The 18,947-nt window shown below is 41.7% G+C and overlaps 1 protein-coding gene and 1 long non-coding RNA gene across 4 annotated transcripts in view; one reads left to right on the top strand and one right to left on the bottom strand.

Annotated features, from left to right (window-relative positions):
* RBM39 (RNA binding motif protein 39) overlaps positions 1-12,449 on the bottom strand; it is a 48,082-nt gene extending 35,633 nt beyond the window's left edge. The window contains exons 1-3 of one of the 3 annotated variants that reach the window (XM_084645773.1): positions 12,279-12,449; positions 2,907-2,970; positions 1,060-1,109 (exon numbers count right to left, since the gene is read on the bottom strand). In XM_084645773.1, the coding sequence (XP_084501899.1) occupies positions 1,060-1,109; positions 2,907-2,957 (101 nt within the window). In that variant the 5' untranslated portion in view covers positions 2,958-2,970; positions 12,279-12,449. Of the gene's footprint in view, positions 1-1,059; positions 1,110-1,368; positions 1,422-2,906; positions 2,971-12,278 lie in introns of those variants that run through there. The other 2 variants (XM_084645772.1, XM_084645774.1) reach the window with 2 other exon arrangements.
* A 150-nt stretch (positions 12,450-12,599) lies between these two features.
* On the top strand, positions 12,600-18,539 carry LOC311529645. The gene is made up of 3 exons (XR_014713852.1): positions 12,600-12,717; positions 14,816-15,320; positions 17,097-18,539. It is a non-coding gene; the product is annotated as an uncharacterized lncRNA (long non-coding RNA).
* The last annotated feature ends 408 nt before the right edge of the window (positions 18,540-18,947 follow it).

Raw genomic sequence — 18,947 nt, 5'->3', positions numbered from 1 at the left:
TCAAATCCCAGACTGAGTTGGAGTTAGAAAATCTATCTTTTTACTTGTGACCGATGCACATTTGACCTTAGAGTCTGACACACAAACCTGAAACCCAATTAAGCCTTTTTTTAAAAGAAATATTTAAATGTGTCCAAATTTCTCTTCAGAACAGAGCCAAACTTCAGTTTTCTCCTACAGCAAATATCAAATATTTTAATCAAAATGTGTTTGTAATTTAAGTAATCTTATTTTACATATTTGAATTTTTAAGTGTTTTCTGTTCAACTCCAAATGCTTGAGAATGTTTTGTAAGGAAAGCTTTCCTTGGGTTTCTCTCATTGCAGAGAGCATGGTCTTTGCCTATACAGTAACTGGTTCAAAAAAAAAAAAAGCACAGTATCAATCAGGATACTGACCAGGTGGACATTATAAAACAAAACACATTGCTAAGTCTATCCTGGAGGAGATAAATACAAATAATTCTCTCTAGATTTGTTATACTTTGTACAAGTTTGGGAGAAGAGAGAAGATTCATTCAAACAACAGCTTTTTACACACAATTCTAATTCAAGGAATAAAGTGTTGAAAGGAGTTAAAACTGTATTAGCCTGATACTGGCCAACACAAGTGACCACATTTCTATGAGCTTTCCCAGTTAGAACTTGAGGTCACTGAATTTCTCTGAACCACAAGTCCTTCAAATTCACATAATTAGTGCACAAATGTAATTACAATTATTTCAAAAATTAACCCAAAATATATGAAACTCACTGATAGCATAAAATGTTATGGGGACAGTGTCATTCTCTTTAAGCCCTCAAAACTGTTCTAGTTTAGTAGGGGCTGTAATCTGGATACATTTTTTTTTTTAAAGCACACTATTAATTGAAAATTTATACCACAGATATCAACTGTGTAAGAAGTATTCATATTTGTTTGGAATGCCATAAACAGCAAAAGACAAACAGAAGGATTTCCATTTTATTTTCTTGGACAGCACTACATACATTAAAAAGTAAAAACAAAGAATACTTGACACAGTTCCCTAAAAGTGTCAATATACAGATAAACACTTACTTCTTGCTGCGCTCTTCATGGCCATTGGCACTGCTCAATTTGTTCTCATCCTAAGCAGGGTTGATAGAAGAACATCGTGAGGACGAAGTGGTAACATTTCAAGTGGTCAAAGGGTAATGGGAATAGGAATAAGAAAATACAAAACAAAAATTTTAATACTAAATTACGTGTTTAAAGTTTAATATGGAAAGCTATAAAAATTTAAGTAGGCATGTTTAACCACTTTGCTGTTTACATTTAAGACATACAATTATAAAATACAAGAATTACAGTTTTTAAAAATATATTAAATTGTAGATACTTCCTTACATGATTTAGATAGTAAATTATCCTGTAGATTTCAGCACTCAAGTGGTTAAATGTTATTTCTATAAAATGTAAGAGGAAGTTTCAGGTTTAAGCATTTTTCATGTGCTATGATCCCTTTGATCAGTACCAAGGCTATATCTCTGCCTAAGCCCCAAGTGGCCATGCTAGCAGCCAGCCACTATCGATTTCTTGTGACCGATGCCATTCCTGAGATCTTCGCTCATTTTCGTTGGAGGGTTGTAAGAGCTTGATGCCACCTCTGTCACACATCTCGCCCTGAAGCAAACAGGGATTCACACTGCTTTAGTAACGTCGACTCCCAAGAAAGTCATCAAAAATCCACCAGTCCAGCCTAAACATTCCCTATTTCCATACCTGTTTACATGGAAAATATCCATGTTAAACTAGGACACAAGAATCTTAACATTACAAATTATGACTCTCTCCAAGATTTTACATAACTGCTAACTATTACATAAAACTAAATATACAGTGTTTAAAGCTTACAAATGCTCATCCGAAACTGATACCACATGGTTGTGCTAAACAGTCCAAAATAAACTAACAGTAGCTGTTATATTTATTCTATAGTTTAATCATTCCAGCTACACCATGAGTACAACTGCTAAATTATTTCAAGTTTATACACATTTCTTGTGAAACCAGTGCTAATGCATGCATAATGTTAACACTTTCACCACCAATTGGTGAAAAAACGAAAAAAAGACAGTATACATTTGCTGCCTGTTAAGGAGACTAAGTACATCACTATTCTAGTCATTGAGACGTTTTAACAGAATTTTGTGTCAAAATTTGTATTTCCTTATTGAACAACTAAAACAGAAGAGTACAACAGCTATTTTTAGAATGACACTGCAGACTGTGATACTGTCTTTTACTTGTTAAGAATGTATCTATTCAGGGATCCAAGAATTTTGGAAAGTTCTTTCACTCAGCAATTCATTTCCATCTGCCCTGTTAAAAGATTAACCATCACCAGTCTTCTATGTTAAAAATAATGGTCAGACGCCTCTTGCACTGAGTAGACTATTTAAAGATTTACTTGCCATGGACTGGTGAAAAGGTTATTCTTGGAACCCTGCTATTTTCCCAAACACTGCATTCACCTTGTTGCTATACCAAACTGGAGCTGGCAATTTTAGGCGAGTAATTGTTTTTTTGTTTGTTTGTTTTTTTTACCTAGGGGACCACGGTACAGCGATACGTCACTCAATTACTACCTTATGATTGACAGTTCACACTGGAATCAAAGGTGAATTCATGGGAGTAGAGGTGAGATATCGTTAGGCAAGTCTACAAAGAGAGATAGATGGGCATTTATTCATCACGCTGAAGTGAAACTACTGCACAATATAATTACATTAACAGTATATATTTATTTGCAAGTTACATGTAATGCATCTCCAATAAGATAAATCATGAGGGCTCCAGGGATGTTAGTTTACAGTTCAGCAGTAGTTTCATGAATAAGGCTAAATTAAGGTAAGTACAACACCTCACTGGCACATTTTTCTCACCTTCTTGTAAGGAGCCTCAAGCATTGCTTCAATATCAATATCGTCAGCCATTTTTTCAAGACACCTGAAAGGAAAAGCAAAATTCATTAGATAGGAAAAGAGCCCATAAACTACATCAATTAATAGCTCCCAAGGCACTTGTACTTTTGGTGACAAGGCCAATGTTGGGATGACCCCAAATTCACAAAATGATTTTTAGTTAAAATGCATGCTATAGGCTTGGCAAGCTGGTCAATTGGCCACCCTCAAATACTGTTAAATATTCCATCAAGAATGCTCTGAGGCCTACCTTTTTGACTGCATCATGATGTTTGTTATCAGTTAGCAAGCCTATATAAATGTCTTTAATCAATCACTTTACTATATGCTAATGCCACATATTGGGAAAAAGGTGAACTAACTGAAAGCTGAGTATCTTGATTGGCTTGAATCTTCTAGAACAAACATTGTGCGCATGTATGAATGAGTATCTTTATTTGTATGCAAGGCCATCACTGCATACGGCAGTTTACAAACACAAGTTAAAAAATACTGTCCCTGCCCTGAAGAGCTAAACTGACTAGACAAATACAGAAATTAATCAAAAGGAAAAAAAGCGGGAGAAGGGTTCACAATAATTAAACTACCTCTCCAAACAAAGAGAAAAGATGTACTGCCATTAAGCTGCCTACCTAACGTAAGTGCATTTAAAATTTTTCTTTTATAATTCCCATACTGGGTGGATAAAAATCAATGTTTTTTTTTAATCAGTTTTTTATTTTAATGGGATTTTTTTGATAAAATGCTTTAAGGAAAAAACCTATCTAATGTTAAAGTGCGTTCTCGGGTAAAAATTCCCTAAAGGAGGACAGAGCTGTGACTAGGGACCCCTGGACTTCTAAGAGCTAAGCAGATCAAAGCAAGCATATGAAAGCAGCTAAGCTTTGATCAAAGCATGCATATCTATCACACTGAGATTTAATCTTCAAGACTCCTTATAAGAAATGGAAAGGGAGGTGGATTTTTTTTTGCTGTTTTTAAAATTAAACAGGCAGCTAGTATTGTTTTTAAAATTATTATGAAGAACAAGTTTAAGCTTTGTTGTAACGTGCGTTGTTTGCCTGGACTGCTCAAGACCCGACTGCTTGTGTAGGAGGAACTCTTTGAGTTGGCTTCTTAAATACCTTCATGCTGTTTCACATCTGATACTCCTTGATGAAACATAGGAGCCTTGTCTTATAACAGGCTTATTCAAAGTGATACAAGCTACGAAAGTGAGATCTCGGAAGAGTGTTGCCATTTTCATAATGTAATAAAAATACTGTAATGATAAATAAAAATTAATAATAGTGTGTAATAAGCATGTCAAAAACAATTTCTATTTCCAAGATCACAGCTTTTATAATTTATCCTCATGTAAAGGAGAAAACCCCTGGAAATACTCATTTTTAGGAAGGGGTTCACGAGACACGACATTTTAGTGAAAGGGGTTCACAGGTTGTTAAGGTTTGGGAACCACTGATTTAGGTTAATCTTTCTATCTACCCAATGGGACTCAGTGCTCAGTCTAGAAGATACCATCAGAGATTAGTTTTGCAGTTCTCAAACTGTGGATTTGTGTCTCCAGAGATAACATGCTTGTTAACAGCAAAAATGTTTTTAAATAAATAAATAGAGGTGAGAAACATCTCAACTCTATTGTCCCGCTGCAAATTTTTGTACACAGAGTCAATCCCCTATCTCTCTCTAAAAGTGCCAAATTTCAAAAAGTTCAATGAATAGAAGATTGTTGGGGGCGGAATAGATCTGGACAAGGAGAAATCGTCTGGAGATCAATGTGAGAAGGGAGGGACAGGTAGTAGAAACAAAATTGAAACTGTGAGCAGCATATTCCAGAAGTCTTGAGGTCTTTCTGAGTGTAGCCATCATTGATTCGAGATCTACCATACCACTCTCTCATTAGAAGGGAAAATCTATAATGGCAGCAGGCCGTAAAAGAGACCCAGTTTGGGAATATTTTAATGAAGTTCCTCTACTTGGGGGTAAGACAGGCATGTGCGCAAAATGCAAACAGTGCAACAAAGAAATACAAGGCCTGGTTGCCCGAATGAAATAACATCATGAGAAGGGTTCCTTTTCAGGAGGAAGCTGTGTTGAAGATGATGAAAGGAACGTGTCTGAACATGCAGGATCTTCAGGTTGGTAAACTTTTTTATTTCATACTTCTTTCTTAAGGACTGTCTGTCTTCCCTCTAGACTATTCTTGAATTCTCATGTTTGAGTAAAAAAATATACACCTCTACCCCGATATAACACGAATTTGGATATAACGCAGTAAAGCAGCGCTCCGGGGAGGCAGGGCGACGCACTCCGGTGGATCAAAGCAAGTTTGATATAACACGGTTTCACCTGTAACACAGTAAGATTTTTTGGCTCCCGAGGACAGCGTTATATCGGGGTAGAGGTGTAGCTGTTACTCTATGGTACTATAATTTTAGATGCAGTTGTGATAAAAAAAATAAATAGTTGAAATAGGCAGATCTTCCTTTTACAATTTCACCTTTAAAGTAGCACTGACTCTCAGTGCATGCAATGAGTAATAATAAATGAGCAGTATGGCAATAATAAATAACTGCATTGACTTATTTTGTTTAGGAGAATCCATCCTCAACATACAGGATTCTGAAGACTATCCACCTTCAAGATCACCATCATTTTGTATAGTTTCAGAGTTATCTGCCAATGATAGTCTTTCAGTCACATCATGTATGTCACATAGCCACAGTATATCACCTATAGCAAAAAGAAAAAAAATCTCCATCATCCAGAAACAACCAGAGATAAATTTGTGATAAGAACCAGCAGATTACAAAAAGGTAATTGATGAAAAAAATTGCCCAGTTTATGCAACGAACTCTCCTTTCCATATGACTGAGAACCCACACTTCATTAACATGGTTCAGTCATTAAGACCAAGATACAGTCCACCTAACAGAGCAGCTGTCGCAGGCAAATTGCTGGATAACATGTATGAAAGAGAAACTAAACTGTGTGCAAAAGGTCTACATGGTGAAATTGTTAACCTGAGTCTTCATGGGTGGAGCAAGGGCCACAATGCTACTGTTGTATGTGCTTGTGTGACAACAGAAGAAGGGAATGTCTTCCTTACAGAAACAATTGATACACCAGGAAATGCACACACAGCAGAACACTTACAAGAAGTAGCAGTAAAAGCTATAACAAACGGTGAAAAAAATTTCAAACGTCTAAAACACCGCTTGGTCACAGACAATGCTGCAAATGTTCCAAGACGAGAAGAAATTTAGAAGAGAGTCCCAAGCTAACAACATACGGTTTCAGTGATCATCTGATGTACCTCCTAGTCAAAGACTTCAGTGTTCCAGAAATAAAGGCTAATATTGTTGAAATTGCAAAATACTTCCGTAACCACCACTTTGCAGCAGCTGCTCTGAAAAAAGTGGGAGGAACTAACACTCCGACAAGACGTGCGATGGAACTCAGTAGTGGACTGTTCTGAGCACTGTATCAAGAACTGGCCTAATTGGATGACAGTTTGTGAACAAAATCGTGAAAAAATAGATGGCACTGTCACAGCCAAAGTTCTCAGCATTGGGCTTAAGAGAAATGTTGAACACATGCTGAGTACCCTGAAGCCTATTTCCGTAGCCTTGAACAAAATGCAGGGAAATAGCTGTTTTATTGCTGACACTGTTGAAATTAGGAAGGAACTGAGTGAGATCTTAAAAAGAGAAATATGCAATGACAGAGTTCAATTACAAGCATTAAAAAAACAAATGGGACAAGCATTATCTCCAGCTCATTTTCTTGCAAATATTCTCAATACTCAGTACCAGGGTCAAACCTTAACTGCTGAAGAAGACAAGCTGTCTATGACATGGACATCCAGCAATCATCCCTCCACAATGCCAACTATAATAAATTTCGGAGCGAAGGGTGAACCATTCAAGAAATATATGTTTTCCGATGTTTTAAATATATGTTTTAAAGAAAGTCACACCAGTGAACTGGTGGAAGTCACTTAAGCACTTGGATTCAGAGACTGTTGAAGTGATTATCTCACTTAACAGCAGTAGCTTCTTCTGCCGCTGTAGAAAGAATATTTTCTTCCCCTGGACTAATTCATTCCAAATTGAGAAATCGTTTGGGACCTGAAAAAGCAGGAAAGCTTGTTGTTCCTTTCCAGATTATCAACAAACAGGAAAATGAAGGTGAAGACAACTGAGTTACCTGCAGAAACCAATATTTTAAGTTTCTCATGTTGACCTGGCTGACACAGTCGATTTAATTTTTTTTTTTAATATTTCATTTAACTATTTTAGTTAAAACAATTTTAACAAAAACAACCTTATTTTAAAAAACTTGAATGTTTAACTAAATTCAAAAATTCATATGCTTGTTTTGTTAAAATATTATGTTTGCTGTTGAAGAAAAAAATCCAGAACATTGTTGGTTTAGTTAAATAAAACAATTTAAATATCTGTCTGGTGGTGTTCTTCTCCTAATACAGCATGGCAACAAAATCCTCCAAATATTAATGATTAACCTGTTGAACTGGAGATAGTTCACCTCCCAGTGACTTAATAAATACCTACTTCAATTACCTTTGGTAAATGAAATAACCAAACAATCATTCATTTTCTGATATAGCTGTAAAACTAATCTGAAAAGTTTTCAAAATCACTTAAAAAAATGTATAGTGTGTACTTTCCAAAAATGAAACCTACATCTATCTCTGGAGTTGTGAACAATATGTATTAAGGTTATAACAACTAACAAGAATGCACTTTTATGTAGAAATTCATGATTAAATCGAGTCTTCCTGTCTAGTAAATCCACCCTGTTGCTATATGTTTGTTTCCTGTTTAATTTCATTTTATTTTATTTTGTAATTGTTTACTCTTGTCCAAATTTAAATGTGAAGCTAACATTTCTAAAAAAAGTAGCAATTATTACTTCATTTTTTAAGAACTTTGTTTCATTGTTTCACATTTTCTGAGTTAAAATAATAATTAAATAACCCGTTTCTTGTAATTAGGCATATGTATCTAAGGCTAAGCCTACTGGAAACCATAGTCTTACTCACTACAGTTCCAATAAGTTAGCGCTTTAAAATATTTGACCAATTATTTTTTGGATCAGTCAATTGACCAACTATACATACTAATAAGGACCTTGTTAAAATGATACTGAATGAGAAACATCATATGGAGAAGAATCAGGAAGGAGTTTGCAGTGGGAACGTAACCTGCACACTGACAGTACAGAATGCGATATAAGCACCAGCTAAGTCATGGTTATGAATGGAAGATGAAGTTCAAAGAAAAGAACTACATGCCACCTGCTTCTTTATGAAAATGAATGTCAGAAAGATTCTCCCTATACCCAAATATGCTTATTTATTAGAAATTCAGGTCCTGCACCAAACTGAAGAACCAGTAGGGTTTGACACCACAGTTACCAAAAGAAGCAAGACCTAAACAACAGAGAAGGGACATGTATGCAAACTACTTAAAACTTGGATTTTTGCAAATGTCCAAGTTTCATAGATTTCAAGGCCAGAAAGTGCCATTATGATAATGTCTCACCTCCTGTGTAGCACAGGCCAGCGAATTTGTCCATGTATTTCCTGCATCAAGCCCAATAACCTGCAGATGAACTAGAGCTTCTCTTTGATCCCTTAGCTCCCCATACTTTCTCCCCAGGTAGGTACTTTTAGACTGACCAAGTTGTCTCTTAAAACTTGCTCTTCTACAAGCTAAAATAAATTGAATTCCTTAAGTTACTCACTGCAAGGCAAGTGTTCCAGTCCTCATACTTCTTTTCTTCCCTGAAGCCTCCTCAATTTTTCCAATATCCTTTTTGAAGTGAGGATATCAGAACTGGACACAGTATACCAATTGCAGTCTCATCATATACAGAAGTTACCTCCCCATTCCTATGCCATATTCTCCTGGCAATTCACATCCAAGGATAGCATTAGCTCCTATCCACAGCATTTCATTAACAGCTCATGTTCAGTTAGTTATCCACCATGATTCCCTATATCTTTTTCATGTAAATACTTTCCAGAATACAGTCCCCCATCCTGTAAATATGGCCTATATGTTTTTTTTCTAAACATATATGCTTTTGCATTTACCAGTATTAAAATAAATTTGTTTATATCCAAGTTCCCAAGAGATTCAAATCCCTCAATGTTACCTATCCTTATCACCACTTCACCAATCTTTGGTATTATCTGCAAAGTTTATCAGCAATGATTTCATATTTTCAACCAGATCACTGACACGGAAATTGACTAGCATTGGGCCAAGAACAGATTCTTGTGGGACCCCATTAAAAACACTTCCTTTCAACTATTCCCATTGAAATGTGGACAAGGGTGATCCAGTGGATAGTGTATTTAGATTTTCAGAAAGGGATGGTCCTCTCATGATTGGCTGAACTGGTTAAAAGACAGAAAGCACAGGGTAGGAATAAATGGTCATCTTTCAGAATGAAGAGAGGTAAACAGTGGCGTCCCCCAGGAGACCAGGGCTGTTCAACATGATCTGGATAAATGATCTGGAAAAATGGTAGGTGGCAAAATTTGCAGACAATTACTCAAGATAGGTAAGTCTAAAGCTGACAGCGAAGAGTTACAAAGGGATCTCACCAAACTGGATGACTGGGCAACAAAACAACAGATGAAATTCAGTGGTGACAAACACAAAGTAATGCACACTGGAAAACAATCCCAGCTATACATACAAAATGATGGGGTCTAAATTACCAGTTACCACTCAAGAAAGCGATCTTGGAGTCATTGTGGCTAATGCTCTGAAAAGGTGTGCTCAGTGTGCAGCGGAAGCCAAAAAAAGTAACAGAAAAGGAAAGGGATAGATAAGACAGAAAATATCACAATGCCTGTATATAAATCTATGGTTTCCCCACATCTGGAATATGAGTGCAAATCTGGTCGCCCCATCTCAAAAAAGATATACTGGAATTTGAAAAGGTACAGAGAAGAGCAAAAAAAAAGATTAAGGGTATGGAATAGCTTCCATATGAGGAAAGATGAAAGAGACTGGGACTGTTCAGCATGGAAAAGAGACGATTAATGGGGGGGATATGATAGAGGTCTATAAAATCTGGACTGGTGTGGAGAAAGTGAGTAAGGAAATGTTATTTACTCCCTCCCATAACACAAGAACTAGGGGTCACCCCTAGTTAATAGACAACAGGTTTAAAACAAAAGGAAGTACTTCACACAACACATGGTTAACCTGTGGAACCCTTTGCCAAGGGATGTTGTGAAGGCCAAAACTATAACAGGGTTCAAAAAAGAACTAGTTAAGTTCCTAGAGGATAGGTCCATCAATGACTATTAAGCCAGGATAGGCAGGGATGCAACACCACGATCTGCGTGTCCCTAGCCTCTGTTCGCTAGAAGCTGGGTGCGGATGACAGGGGAGGGATCACTTGATGATTGCCTGTTCTGTTCATTCCCTCTGAAGAACCTGGCATTCGTGAAAGTCAGAAGACACGATACTAGGCTAGATGGATCATTGGTGGGGAACAGTTTCATAGACCTGAGGAAGAGCTCGGAGTAAACTCAAAAGCTTGTCTCTCTCACCAACAGGAGTTGGTCCAATAAAAGATATTACTTAACCCATCTTGTGTCTCTCATATCTTGGGAACAACATGGCTACAACAACACTGCATACAACTATAAAGTACCAAGTCAAACATTACAGAAATTATAGAGTTATCTTTACCAAATTTGTAATCTCATCAAAAATATTTTATTTATTTCACAATACCTATTTTCCATAAACAATGTTGAATGGCACCTATTAATTTAATGCTGGGATAAGAATAATAAGGACTCAACATTCCCATACTCTTCAATTGCAGAAACTCAAAATGACCTTCTGTAAGTCATCCAACCAGGGGAACAGTGAAACAAACACTTGTAACCTCCGATATTCCTATACAGAAAAAACCCTGAAGCCTTTTCAGGGCACCCAATCACAAAGCTGCAATGGGTACAAACCCTGCCTATACCTTAAGTATAATCTTTAATTGTAACCTGCAAATATTTTTTGTATTGTGCTCCTACCCTTTTTTTTGTTTCTTCATGATGTACAAAAGAGGCCTAGATGATGTTCCCCACCTTCAGTTTTCACCTTAGGAATTTCAGAAATATTAACTCTAGTCTTTTCTAGTTTTGCTAGAAGTCCTCTGTGAGGTCTCTGGGGTGTTTACTGTTGAGCTGTAATATCTTCACTGAACTGAATTCCCCAAGAAATACATGTATTTTCTTACATGTTTAGTTAACATGGTGAGATACTAGTCTAAACAAAACAATCTGTAGTTTTCACACGTTACTATGTCAAGAAAAGCACTAGGGTTGAGTGCAGCGTTTACCTCAAGCTACAAAGGTGTCAAAACTCCATTTGCCTTGCCTACCTAGGGTTAGGCAATATTAGTTAACAATGGATACAAATTTCAGAGTAACAGCCCTGTTCCTCTGTATTCGCAAAAAGAAAAGGAGGACCTGTGGCACCTTAGAGACTAACCAGTTTATTTGAACATAAGCTTTCGTGAGCTACAGCTACAGCTCACGAAAGCTCATGCTCAAATAAACTGGTTAGTCTCTAAGGTGCCACAAGTCCTCCTTTTCTTTTAATGGATACAAACACACTGTGCGTTCCTGGCCAAGGCCAGGCCAAACCTGCCGTTTCCCACCATGTTGCTACTGCAGTTCAATAGGTGGGGACAAAATACAATCATTTTAGACTGTCCAGCGTCCACTGGCTCAGCCCAGGTTTGGCGCCCACGGCACTCGCTCTCCCGCCGCCCCGCGCTGCCGGCCTAGAGCCGGAATTTATAATCCCAGGCGAGCAGAAACAACTTTCCAGAGAGCCCTTCGCGCAGCCTGTCCCCGCGGGGAGGCGCAGAACCCGCAGGCGGTGCCCCGTGCGCTCCCGGCCTTGGCGGCAGCAGCTGCGCCAGGGACGGGCTGGGCCGAGGCCCAGCTCGCCAACTACGCGGCTACGGGAACAAACAGCCAGGGCCCCGGCCAGACCAACAGCTGCGGCCTCCCCAGCACCACCTCCAATGGAGGGGGAGGGATGACAACCGCTGAGGCCCCACACCCCCGGGATTTCAGGCCAGGGCTCTCCCCGGGAAGGCGGGCCCCGCTGGGAAGACAACCTAGAAGCCTCCCGGAGAAGACTAGGTAAAAGGGCCCGGCCAGGAGAGGAGGCTCTGCCCGCGGCCCCCCACATGCGGCGGCGGGAAGGGCCCTCGGGCCGAACGCGGCCGCGGAACCGGACGGCCATAAGCGGGCGGGGGCCGCGCGATTACCTGCGCTGCTGTGGATTACGCTTCTTGCTCAGGTGCCCGGGATCCGGCGGCGCTAAGGACGGGGATAGGCCCAGCGGCAGCGAGTCCCTCAGAAAAGGGAATGGGGGGCTCGGATACTAAAGGCCGCTCCCGGCCAACTCTGGTAGCAGCGGCGACTGCTCCCTGAAATGGCGCCTGCCGCGTCTAGCTGCTTGGGAGCTCCGCGCACTCACACACGGGGCCGCCCAGAGCTCTCTGCACGGGCTCTCGCGAGACTGAGACAAAACAAACAAGGCTGAGCGCGTCCTTGACACACGAATGTCGCGAGACACCACACCCGGAAGCAGACTTGAACAATCGCGAGAATAAGGAATAGGCCCCGCCAAAGTGTGCTCGCCTGCCGTAGGCTCAAAGTCTCGCGAGATTGTGGTCTGCAGTAACCGCAATAGAAAGGTCAAAGGTGAAATTTGGATATTTAAACAAGAAGTAGAATTTATTACCGGTCTTCTCTCTTGGGTTGGGGGGGCGTTTTCAACGCTGGACGGGGGGTGGAGTCGGGTCAATGCTGGCACAGAGGGGTTCCCCCCCGAAAGCCCTGGGTGAAGGGGGGGGCTATCCCCTCCAGGAGCGCTGTGCCGGGGGGTCCCTACCCTGGTGTCCTGACTGTCGCTCAGTCATGCCCAGCTCTCTCTGCCCAGCTCTACTTAAGGCCTTGTTTACACTGGACCGTTTTCTGCCATGGCACTGCTATATAGGGTTGCCAAGTTTCTAACAGCACAAAACCCAAAGACCCCTGCCCCCTCTTCTCTGAAGCCCCTCACTCACTCACTCACTTTCACCAGACTGGGGCATGGGTTGGGGGGGGGCTAATGGGCTCTGGGCTGGAGGTGTGGGCTCCAGGGGGGCTAGAAATGAGGGGTTCAGGGTGAAGGAGAGGGCTGGGTTGGGGTGTGGGGGGATAAGGGCTCCAGCTGGGGTTGTGGGGCTGGGGATGAAGGGTTTGGGGTGCAGGAGGGGGCTCGGGGCAGGTTTTTGGGGTGGGTGCAGGGCAGGCTCTGGGAGGGAGTTTGGGTATGGGAGGGGACTCCAGCTTGGGGCAGGGGGTTGGGGTGTGGGGTCCCGGCAGTGCTTACCATGGCTCCGAGGAAGTGGTCGCCAAGTCCCTGCAGCCCGTAGGGTTCCCGGCCAGTGTAAGCTGTGGAGCTGACACCCAGGCAGAGGCAGTGTGTGGAGCTTCCCTGGCTGTCCATGAGCCTAGGCCGCAGGGACCTGGCAGCCACTTTTGGGAGCCGCATGGAGCCAGGGCAGGTAGGGAGCCCGCTGTAGCCCCAGGCCCTAGATGCGTCTCCAACTGGACTTTTAATGACCCAGTCGGCAGTGCCGACCAGACCTGTCAGGACCCCTTTTTGACCGGGAGTTCCGGTTGAAAACCAGACGCCTGGCAACCCAGTGCCACCATAGTGATTTCTCCCGAGCAATCCACATGTGGCTGCTATTGCTAGCAGGACATTGTCTCTCATCATCATCATCAAGGTGTATCGGCAAAAGACGTGTGACCCTGAGATAGGCATCCCAGTGTCCCCTACGCCAGTAGGGTTGCCAGCCCTCCTGGATTGGCCAGGAGTCTGCCGGAATAAGCCTCGATCTCCCAGTGGCTACTGAAAGCAATCCAGGAGATTTTAATAGGCTGTTAAAAGTTGAGCTCCCTACCTGCCCTGGCTTCGCACAGCTTCCAGAAGCAACTGGCATGTCCAGCTCCTAGGCGCAGGGGCGGCAAGGAGGTCTCCACGTGCCACCGCCGCCTTGAGTGCTGACTTCACAGCTCCCATTGTCCTGGACGGCTGCCTGGCTGCCCCTGAACCTAGGAGCCAGACATGCCAGTCGCTTTCAAGAACCATCTGAGGTAAGTGCCGCCCAGCCGGAGCCCACACCCCTTCCCTGCCTTGAGCCCCCTCCTGCACTCTGAACCCCTTAGCCCCAGCCCAGAGCCCCCTTCTACACCCCAAACCCCTCCTCCCTGGCCCCAGCCGGAGCCCCCTCCCCCTCCCACACCCCAACCGCCTGCCCCAGCCCTGAGCCTCCTCCCACACTCTGAACCCCGTGGCCTCAGCCCAGAGCCCTCTCCTGCATCCTAAACCCCTCATCCCTGGCCCAACCCCAGAGCCCACACTCTCAGCCGGAGCCCTCACCCCCTTCCACATCCCAACCCCCTGCCCCAACCTGCTTAAAGTGAGCGAGGGTGAGGGAGAGCAAGCAACGGGGGGGGGGGGGAGTGCAGGTTATGGGGGGCAGGAGGCGGGGCAAGGGTGTTTGGGTTTGTGCGATTAGAAAGTTGGCAACCCTGTATGCCAGCCTCTACCTCACTACCTCTTGGAGGATACCAGAGACAGGATCCTATAGTTGCTCCAAATCTTGTACAAAGGAGGTCAAGTAAGGTGTCTATGGAAAGGATGTACTTTGCTGGTTATGATTATGCTGTCTGTATGTCTGTATCATTTTTGTATGTGAAGTTATGAATATTGGCTACATATTTGTATCTCGATGTGTTTGATTCTTAGGAGCATCAGTGAAGCATTTGGTAAGCTTCTTGAGAAAGGACTATTCTGAGTAAGTGCCCAGTCAAGAAACACTTAACTGACAATGGACTTTGGGAGACGCCAATCCACATCTGAGCTTTCCTGCGAACGTTCAAACTAACATGTAAACAATAGCATCAGCCTGCAAAAAGCTGAATCATTCATGGACATGTGACTTGCCCAGGTGGCTACAAACTCCATCTTGTTGCTGTGATTTTGCACAGAAGAACAAAGGGGTTTCTGCCCACAAGAGAGAGAATATAAAAGGCAGTGGAAGCCTCTCCCTTTTGTCTTCAGATGGCTCAAGAAATGGCCTTTCCACCCCAAAGGGATGCCTGAAAGAAACTGGAACAAAGGACTGTAACTACGGGGGTGTGAGTGATTGCTGGAACCAGGCCATAAAACACAATGTTGGTCCAAAAAGGATTTGGCCCAGACTAGGAAGGAGTTTAGTCTGTGAAAGACGCTTACTGGAACATCTCTGAGGGTGAGATTTACCTGTATTCAGTTTCCTACTGTATTAGGCTTAGACTTGCGTGTTTTGTTTTATTTTGCTTGGTAACTTAGTTTGTTCTGTCTGTTATTACTTGGAACCACTTAAATCCTACTTTTTATACTTTTGCTTATTAATTATCCCAAAGTAATTAATAACCGGGGGGAGCAAACAGCTGTGATTATCTCTCTATCAAGTGTTATAGAGGGCGGACAATTTATGAATTTACCTTGTGTAAGCTTTATACAGAGTAAAACAGATTCATTTGGGGTTTAGGCTCCCAGAAAGACTGAATACTAGGTGCTGGGAAAGTCCTTGTTAACTGAAAAGCCCCTGGGCTAAGTGAATCTTATTTTCTGGGCAGAAGGGCTGTAGTTGGTCTGTGCTATAGCTGACTGGAGTGTCTAACTCAGCAAGACGAAAGGGGGAAGCCTTCTCTGGCAGGGGGTTTTGTTCTCAGTGATATCCCAGCACATCTAGTGACAGTCTTGCGGGAGTCTCTGTGACCAAACCTGTCACAGGGGGCACTTCTTCAAACCCAGTGAGTGGTAGGGGAACTTTAAGGATAGTGTAATAAAGACTGAAAAACTTATTACAGGCAATAGTGATCTTAGCAGATATGACTTATGATGGTATCGAAGGTTCACAGACTGCAGCTGCTTAAGAGAGTCTGTGTTCAGCCAGAGCTGTATGGTACTGGCCTCTTTGTAGCAACGATCCCCTGAGAGGTCCTTTCAGAATGGAGTAAGACGGTACCCTACTCTGGTGGGAGAAACAAGGCTGGTCTGCCTAGAAATGTCCAGGCAAAGATCAAACAGTATTTGCTTGAAAAGTTCAGTGAAATCCCAGAGGACTGGAAAGCTATGTGGGCCAAGATAAATGCTCTTCTGCACTATTGGCAGAGGGCCCCAGTGACTGCCTGTGCAAGCTCACCGCACATTGTTTCTGCCTCTTTCCTGAATCTAAACACAGCATGCAAGTAATGTGTTTTGGACTTGAAAGCCTGCATCTAATCAGTTTACGATGCATTTTCTGCAAATGCATGTTTGAATACTCATTGGTCTGTGTGTAGCTTAAAGTTAGTGCAAGTGCTTTTTTTCCTATTTGCAGAATTTTGTTTGGTTACGGGGTAGGCATTGCCTGCAAAAGTATGTACTTTCAATGCTTGTTTGCAAAGTATTGGCAAACATATGCATTTGGGAATACTTGTTGGCGGCTTTTTCCTATTTTCTTTCTGTTGATTTTGGCTAGTGCTGCCAGTTTGTGCTCTTCAAATAAATAGGCCACTTTTAAACAGAATGTCTTTGTTCACTGTCCATTCACAGTCAGCTGTCCTTTTGAAAGGGGAAGGGGCCCTGGAGAATGTAAAATAAAGGCATGCATTAATGGGCATGAAGTCACAACATACCTTAGTCCCGAATCGCTAATCCGTTCACTCTCCAAGTTCAGCTGAGTCTCAAAGAGGTCCTGGCTCTCGAGCAGCCTGACATCATCTATGTCCCTCACCTCAGTCCGCAGGTCCCAAGCTTGCAAGTCTGGCCACTATCACGGGCCAGTTGGTGAGGGGATCCCTGCTCAGTTTGGCATCACACTGCACATAAGAGCAGTTCTTGGGGGAAGCACCAGACTTTGTTACCCTCCTTTTTTGTCTTCTGTTAAACCTGCCGCAGTTCCTTCCCTTTGCCTGGCTTTGTCTCTCATCCTTGCTGTATCCAGGCTTCTGTCTGAATCTCCTTTGCAATATCAATGTATACATCTTTGTCCCTGCAGGAATTCTACAGCTGTGCCTTCACTGCTGACCTCCCCTCAACCCCCACCTCCCAGCCAAGGAAATCCAGGACATCTCAGCTGGAACTGTGCTTATATAGATACACTTCATGAAGAAACAGGTGTTTCCAGAAAACACTGGAGATTTTAAGTAAGAAGTGAACTTCCAGATGTGAGACTTCTGAGCTGCAGGGCTCAAAAATTTAACCAGAGGTCCCTGCTGCAGTGACAGTTGAATTGTGCGCTTGTTGCTGGAAGACTGTGTTTGCTGGTACAGGTACATCTGTGTCCATACAGGCATTTTGTCAGCAGCACTATCCTACTAGAGGATTTCATCACTCAGGGAACTGGTTTAATTTTACAAGTAAATTTTCAGAGTTTTGTCAGCAGGACTCAGTTTTGAGCGTGGATGCATGTAAGCTGTGCTGACAGAATTAAAATTTGTAGCTAGTTTTACCTGACCCAGGATACTATGTGAAGTGTTTGGCATATCTTCTGTTAAAGTGGCACTTAATAACAGAGATGTGTATGTGTGTGTATATAATACAATTGATCAGAAAGCCAGGATCACTGTAGTACAAACATTCTGAGCCAAATCAGAGTTTGTAATATATGACCTTGCAGGATCTGTATTTAATGTTCTTACAAACAACATACGTTTTAACTTTCAGTGCATGAGTAGTTTCATTAAAAATAGAAGTTATGTATACATATGTGTCTTCAAGATTGTGACCATAACTTCTCGTTCTGGACAGGAAGGGCAAAAAAACAAGTCCCCAAGGTTCAGATGTGTCTGATATTTCTGTGAAACAATCATTCCATTGATAGGTTAACCTCTTTTGGATCAAATTTTTATAGTTTTTCATGTTGGCATTATAGACAATTTGCCAAAAGCTGTATACTCTGGACAGTGCTCAGAACATTAATGAGCTCCGACAATGACATTTTTACAATAATTAAGTGTCTTGTCATATGGGTAAAAAAATGTAAAATTATTTTAAAAAATGAGATAACCAAGGTTGTCATTTTTACCCATGGCAGGAAGCCACTGAGAAAAATTAAAACCTGGCTATTTTCAGAGACCATGCATATTAAAACGCATTCTAGTTCCTCAATATTTTGAGGAATGGCAGAATAAGCATCTAGAAAGAAAGTAGATAGTGCACAAGAGACACTTTTTTAATAAATTTTAAGGCTAGAAGGGCCAATTCTGAGATCTATCCTGATCTCCTATATAGCACAGGGTAGAGAGTTTCACCCAGTGGTCCCTGCATCAAACCCCACGGCTTGTGGTTGAAGTAGAGCATCTCATTTAGGAAGACATCCAATCTGGATTTAAAGATTGCAAGGTACAAAGAATCCACCACTTTGGTAAGTTGTTCCAATAGACCCTCACTGTTTTAAATAAATAAAATTACACCTTATATCTAGCCTGAATTTGTCTAGTGTCAGCACATTAGCAATCTTACAGTCTTCTGGAATTATACCGCTTCTTTCCAAATACAAAACATGAATTATTGAACATGTCTGCCTTTTCTGCATCATTGACAATTTTACCATCTCCATCTACTAATGGGCCTATACCATTGCTAGGATTTCTTTTGTTCCTAATATACTTTAAAAATTCCCTTGTATTGTGTTTAGCCCCTGACATATATAGATTTTTTTTTCCCTGATGTCTTTAGCTTCCCTTATCAATTTTCTAAACTTTATAGCTTATAATTTTATGTTGATTTATTTATTTCCCTTCCCCTCATATGTTACTTCTTAATTTCTAATTGCTACCTTCACTTTGCCACTGACCCAGGATTGGTTTTAGCCAAAGTTGTCCTCTCTCTTTTTTTTTTTTTTTTT

The sequence above is a fragment of the Lepidochelys olivacea genome (assembly GCF_965140295.1).
Source record: "Lepidochelys olivacea isolate rLepOli2 genome assembly, chromosome: 13".
Classification (NCBI taxonomy): Eukaryota; Metazoa; Chordata; order Testudines; family Cheloniidae; genus Lepidochelys; species Lepidochelys olivacea.
This window is presented reverse-complemented; position numbering and strand designations above follow the sequence as displayed.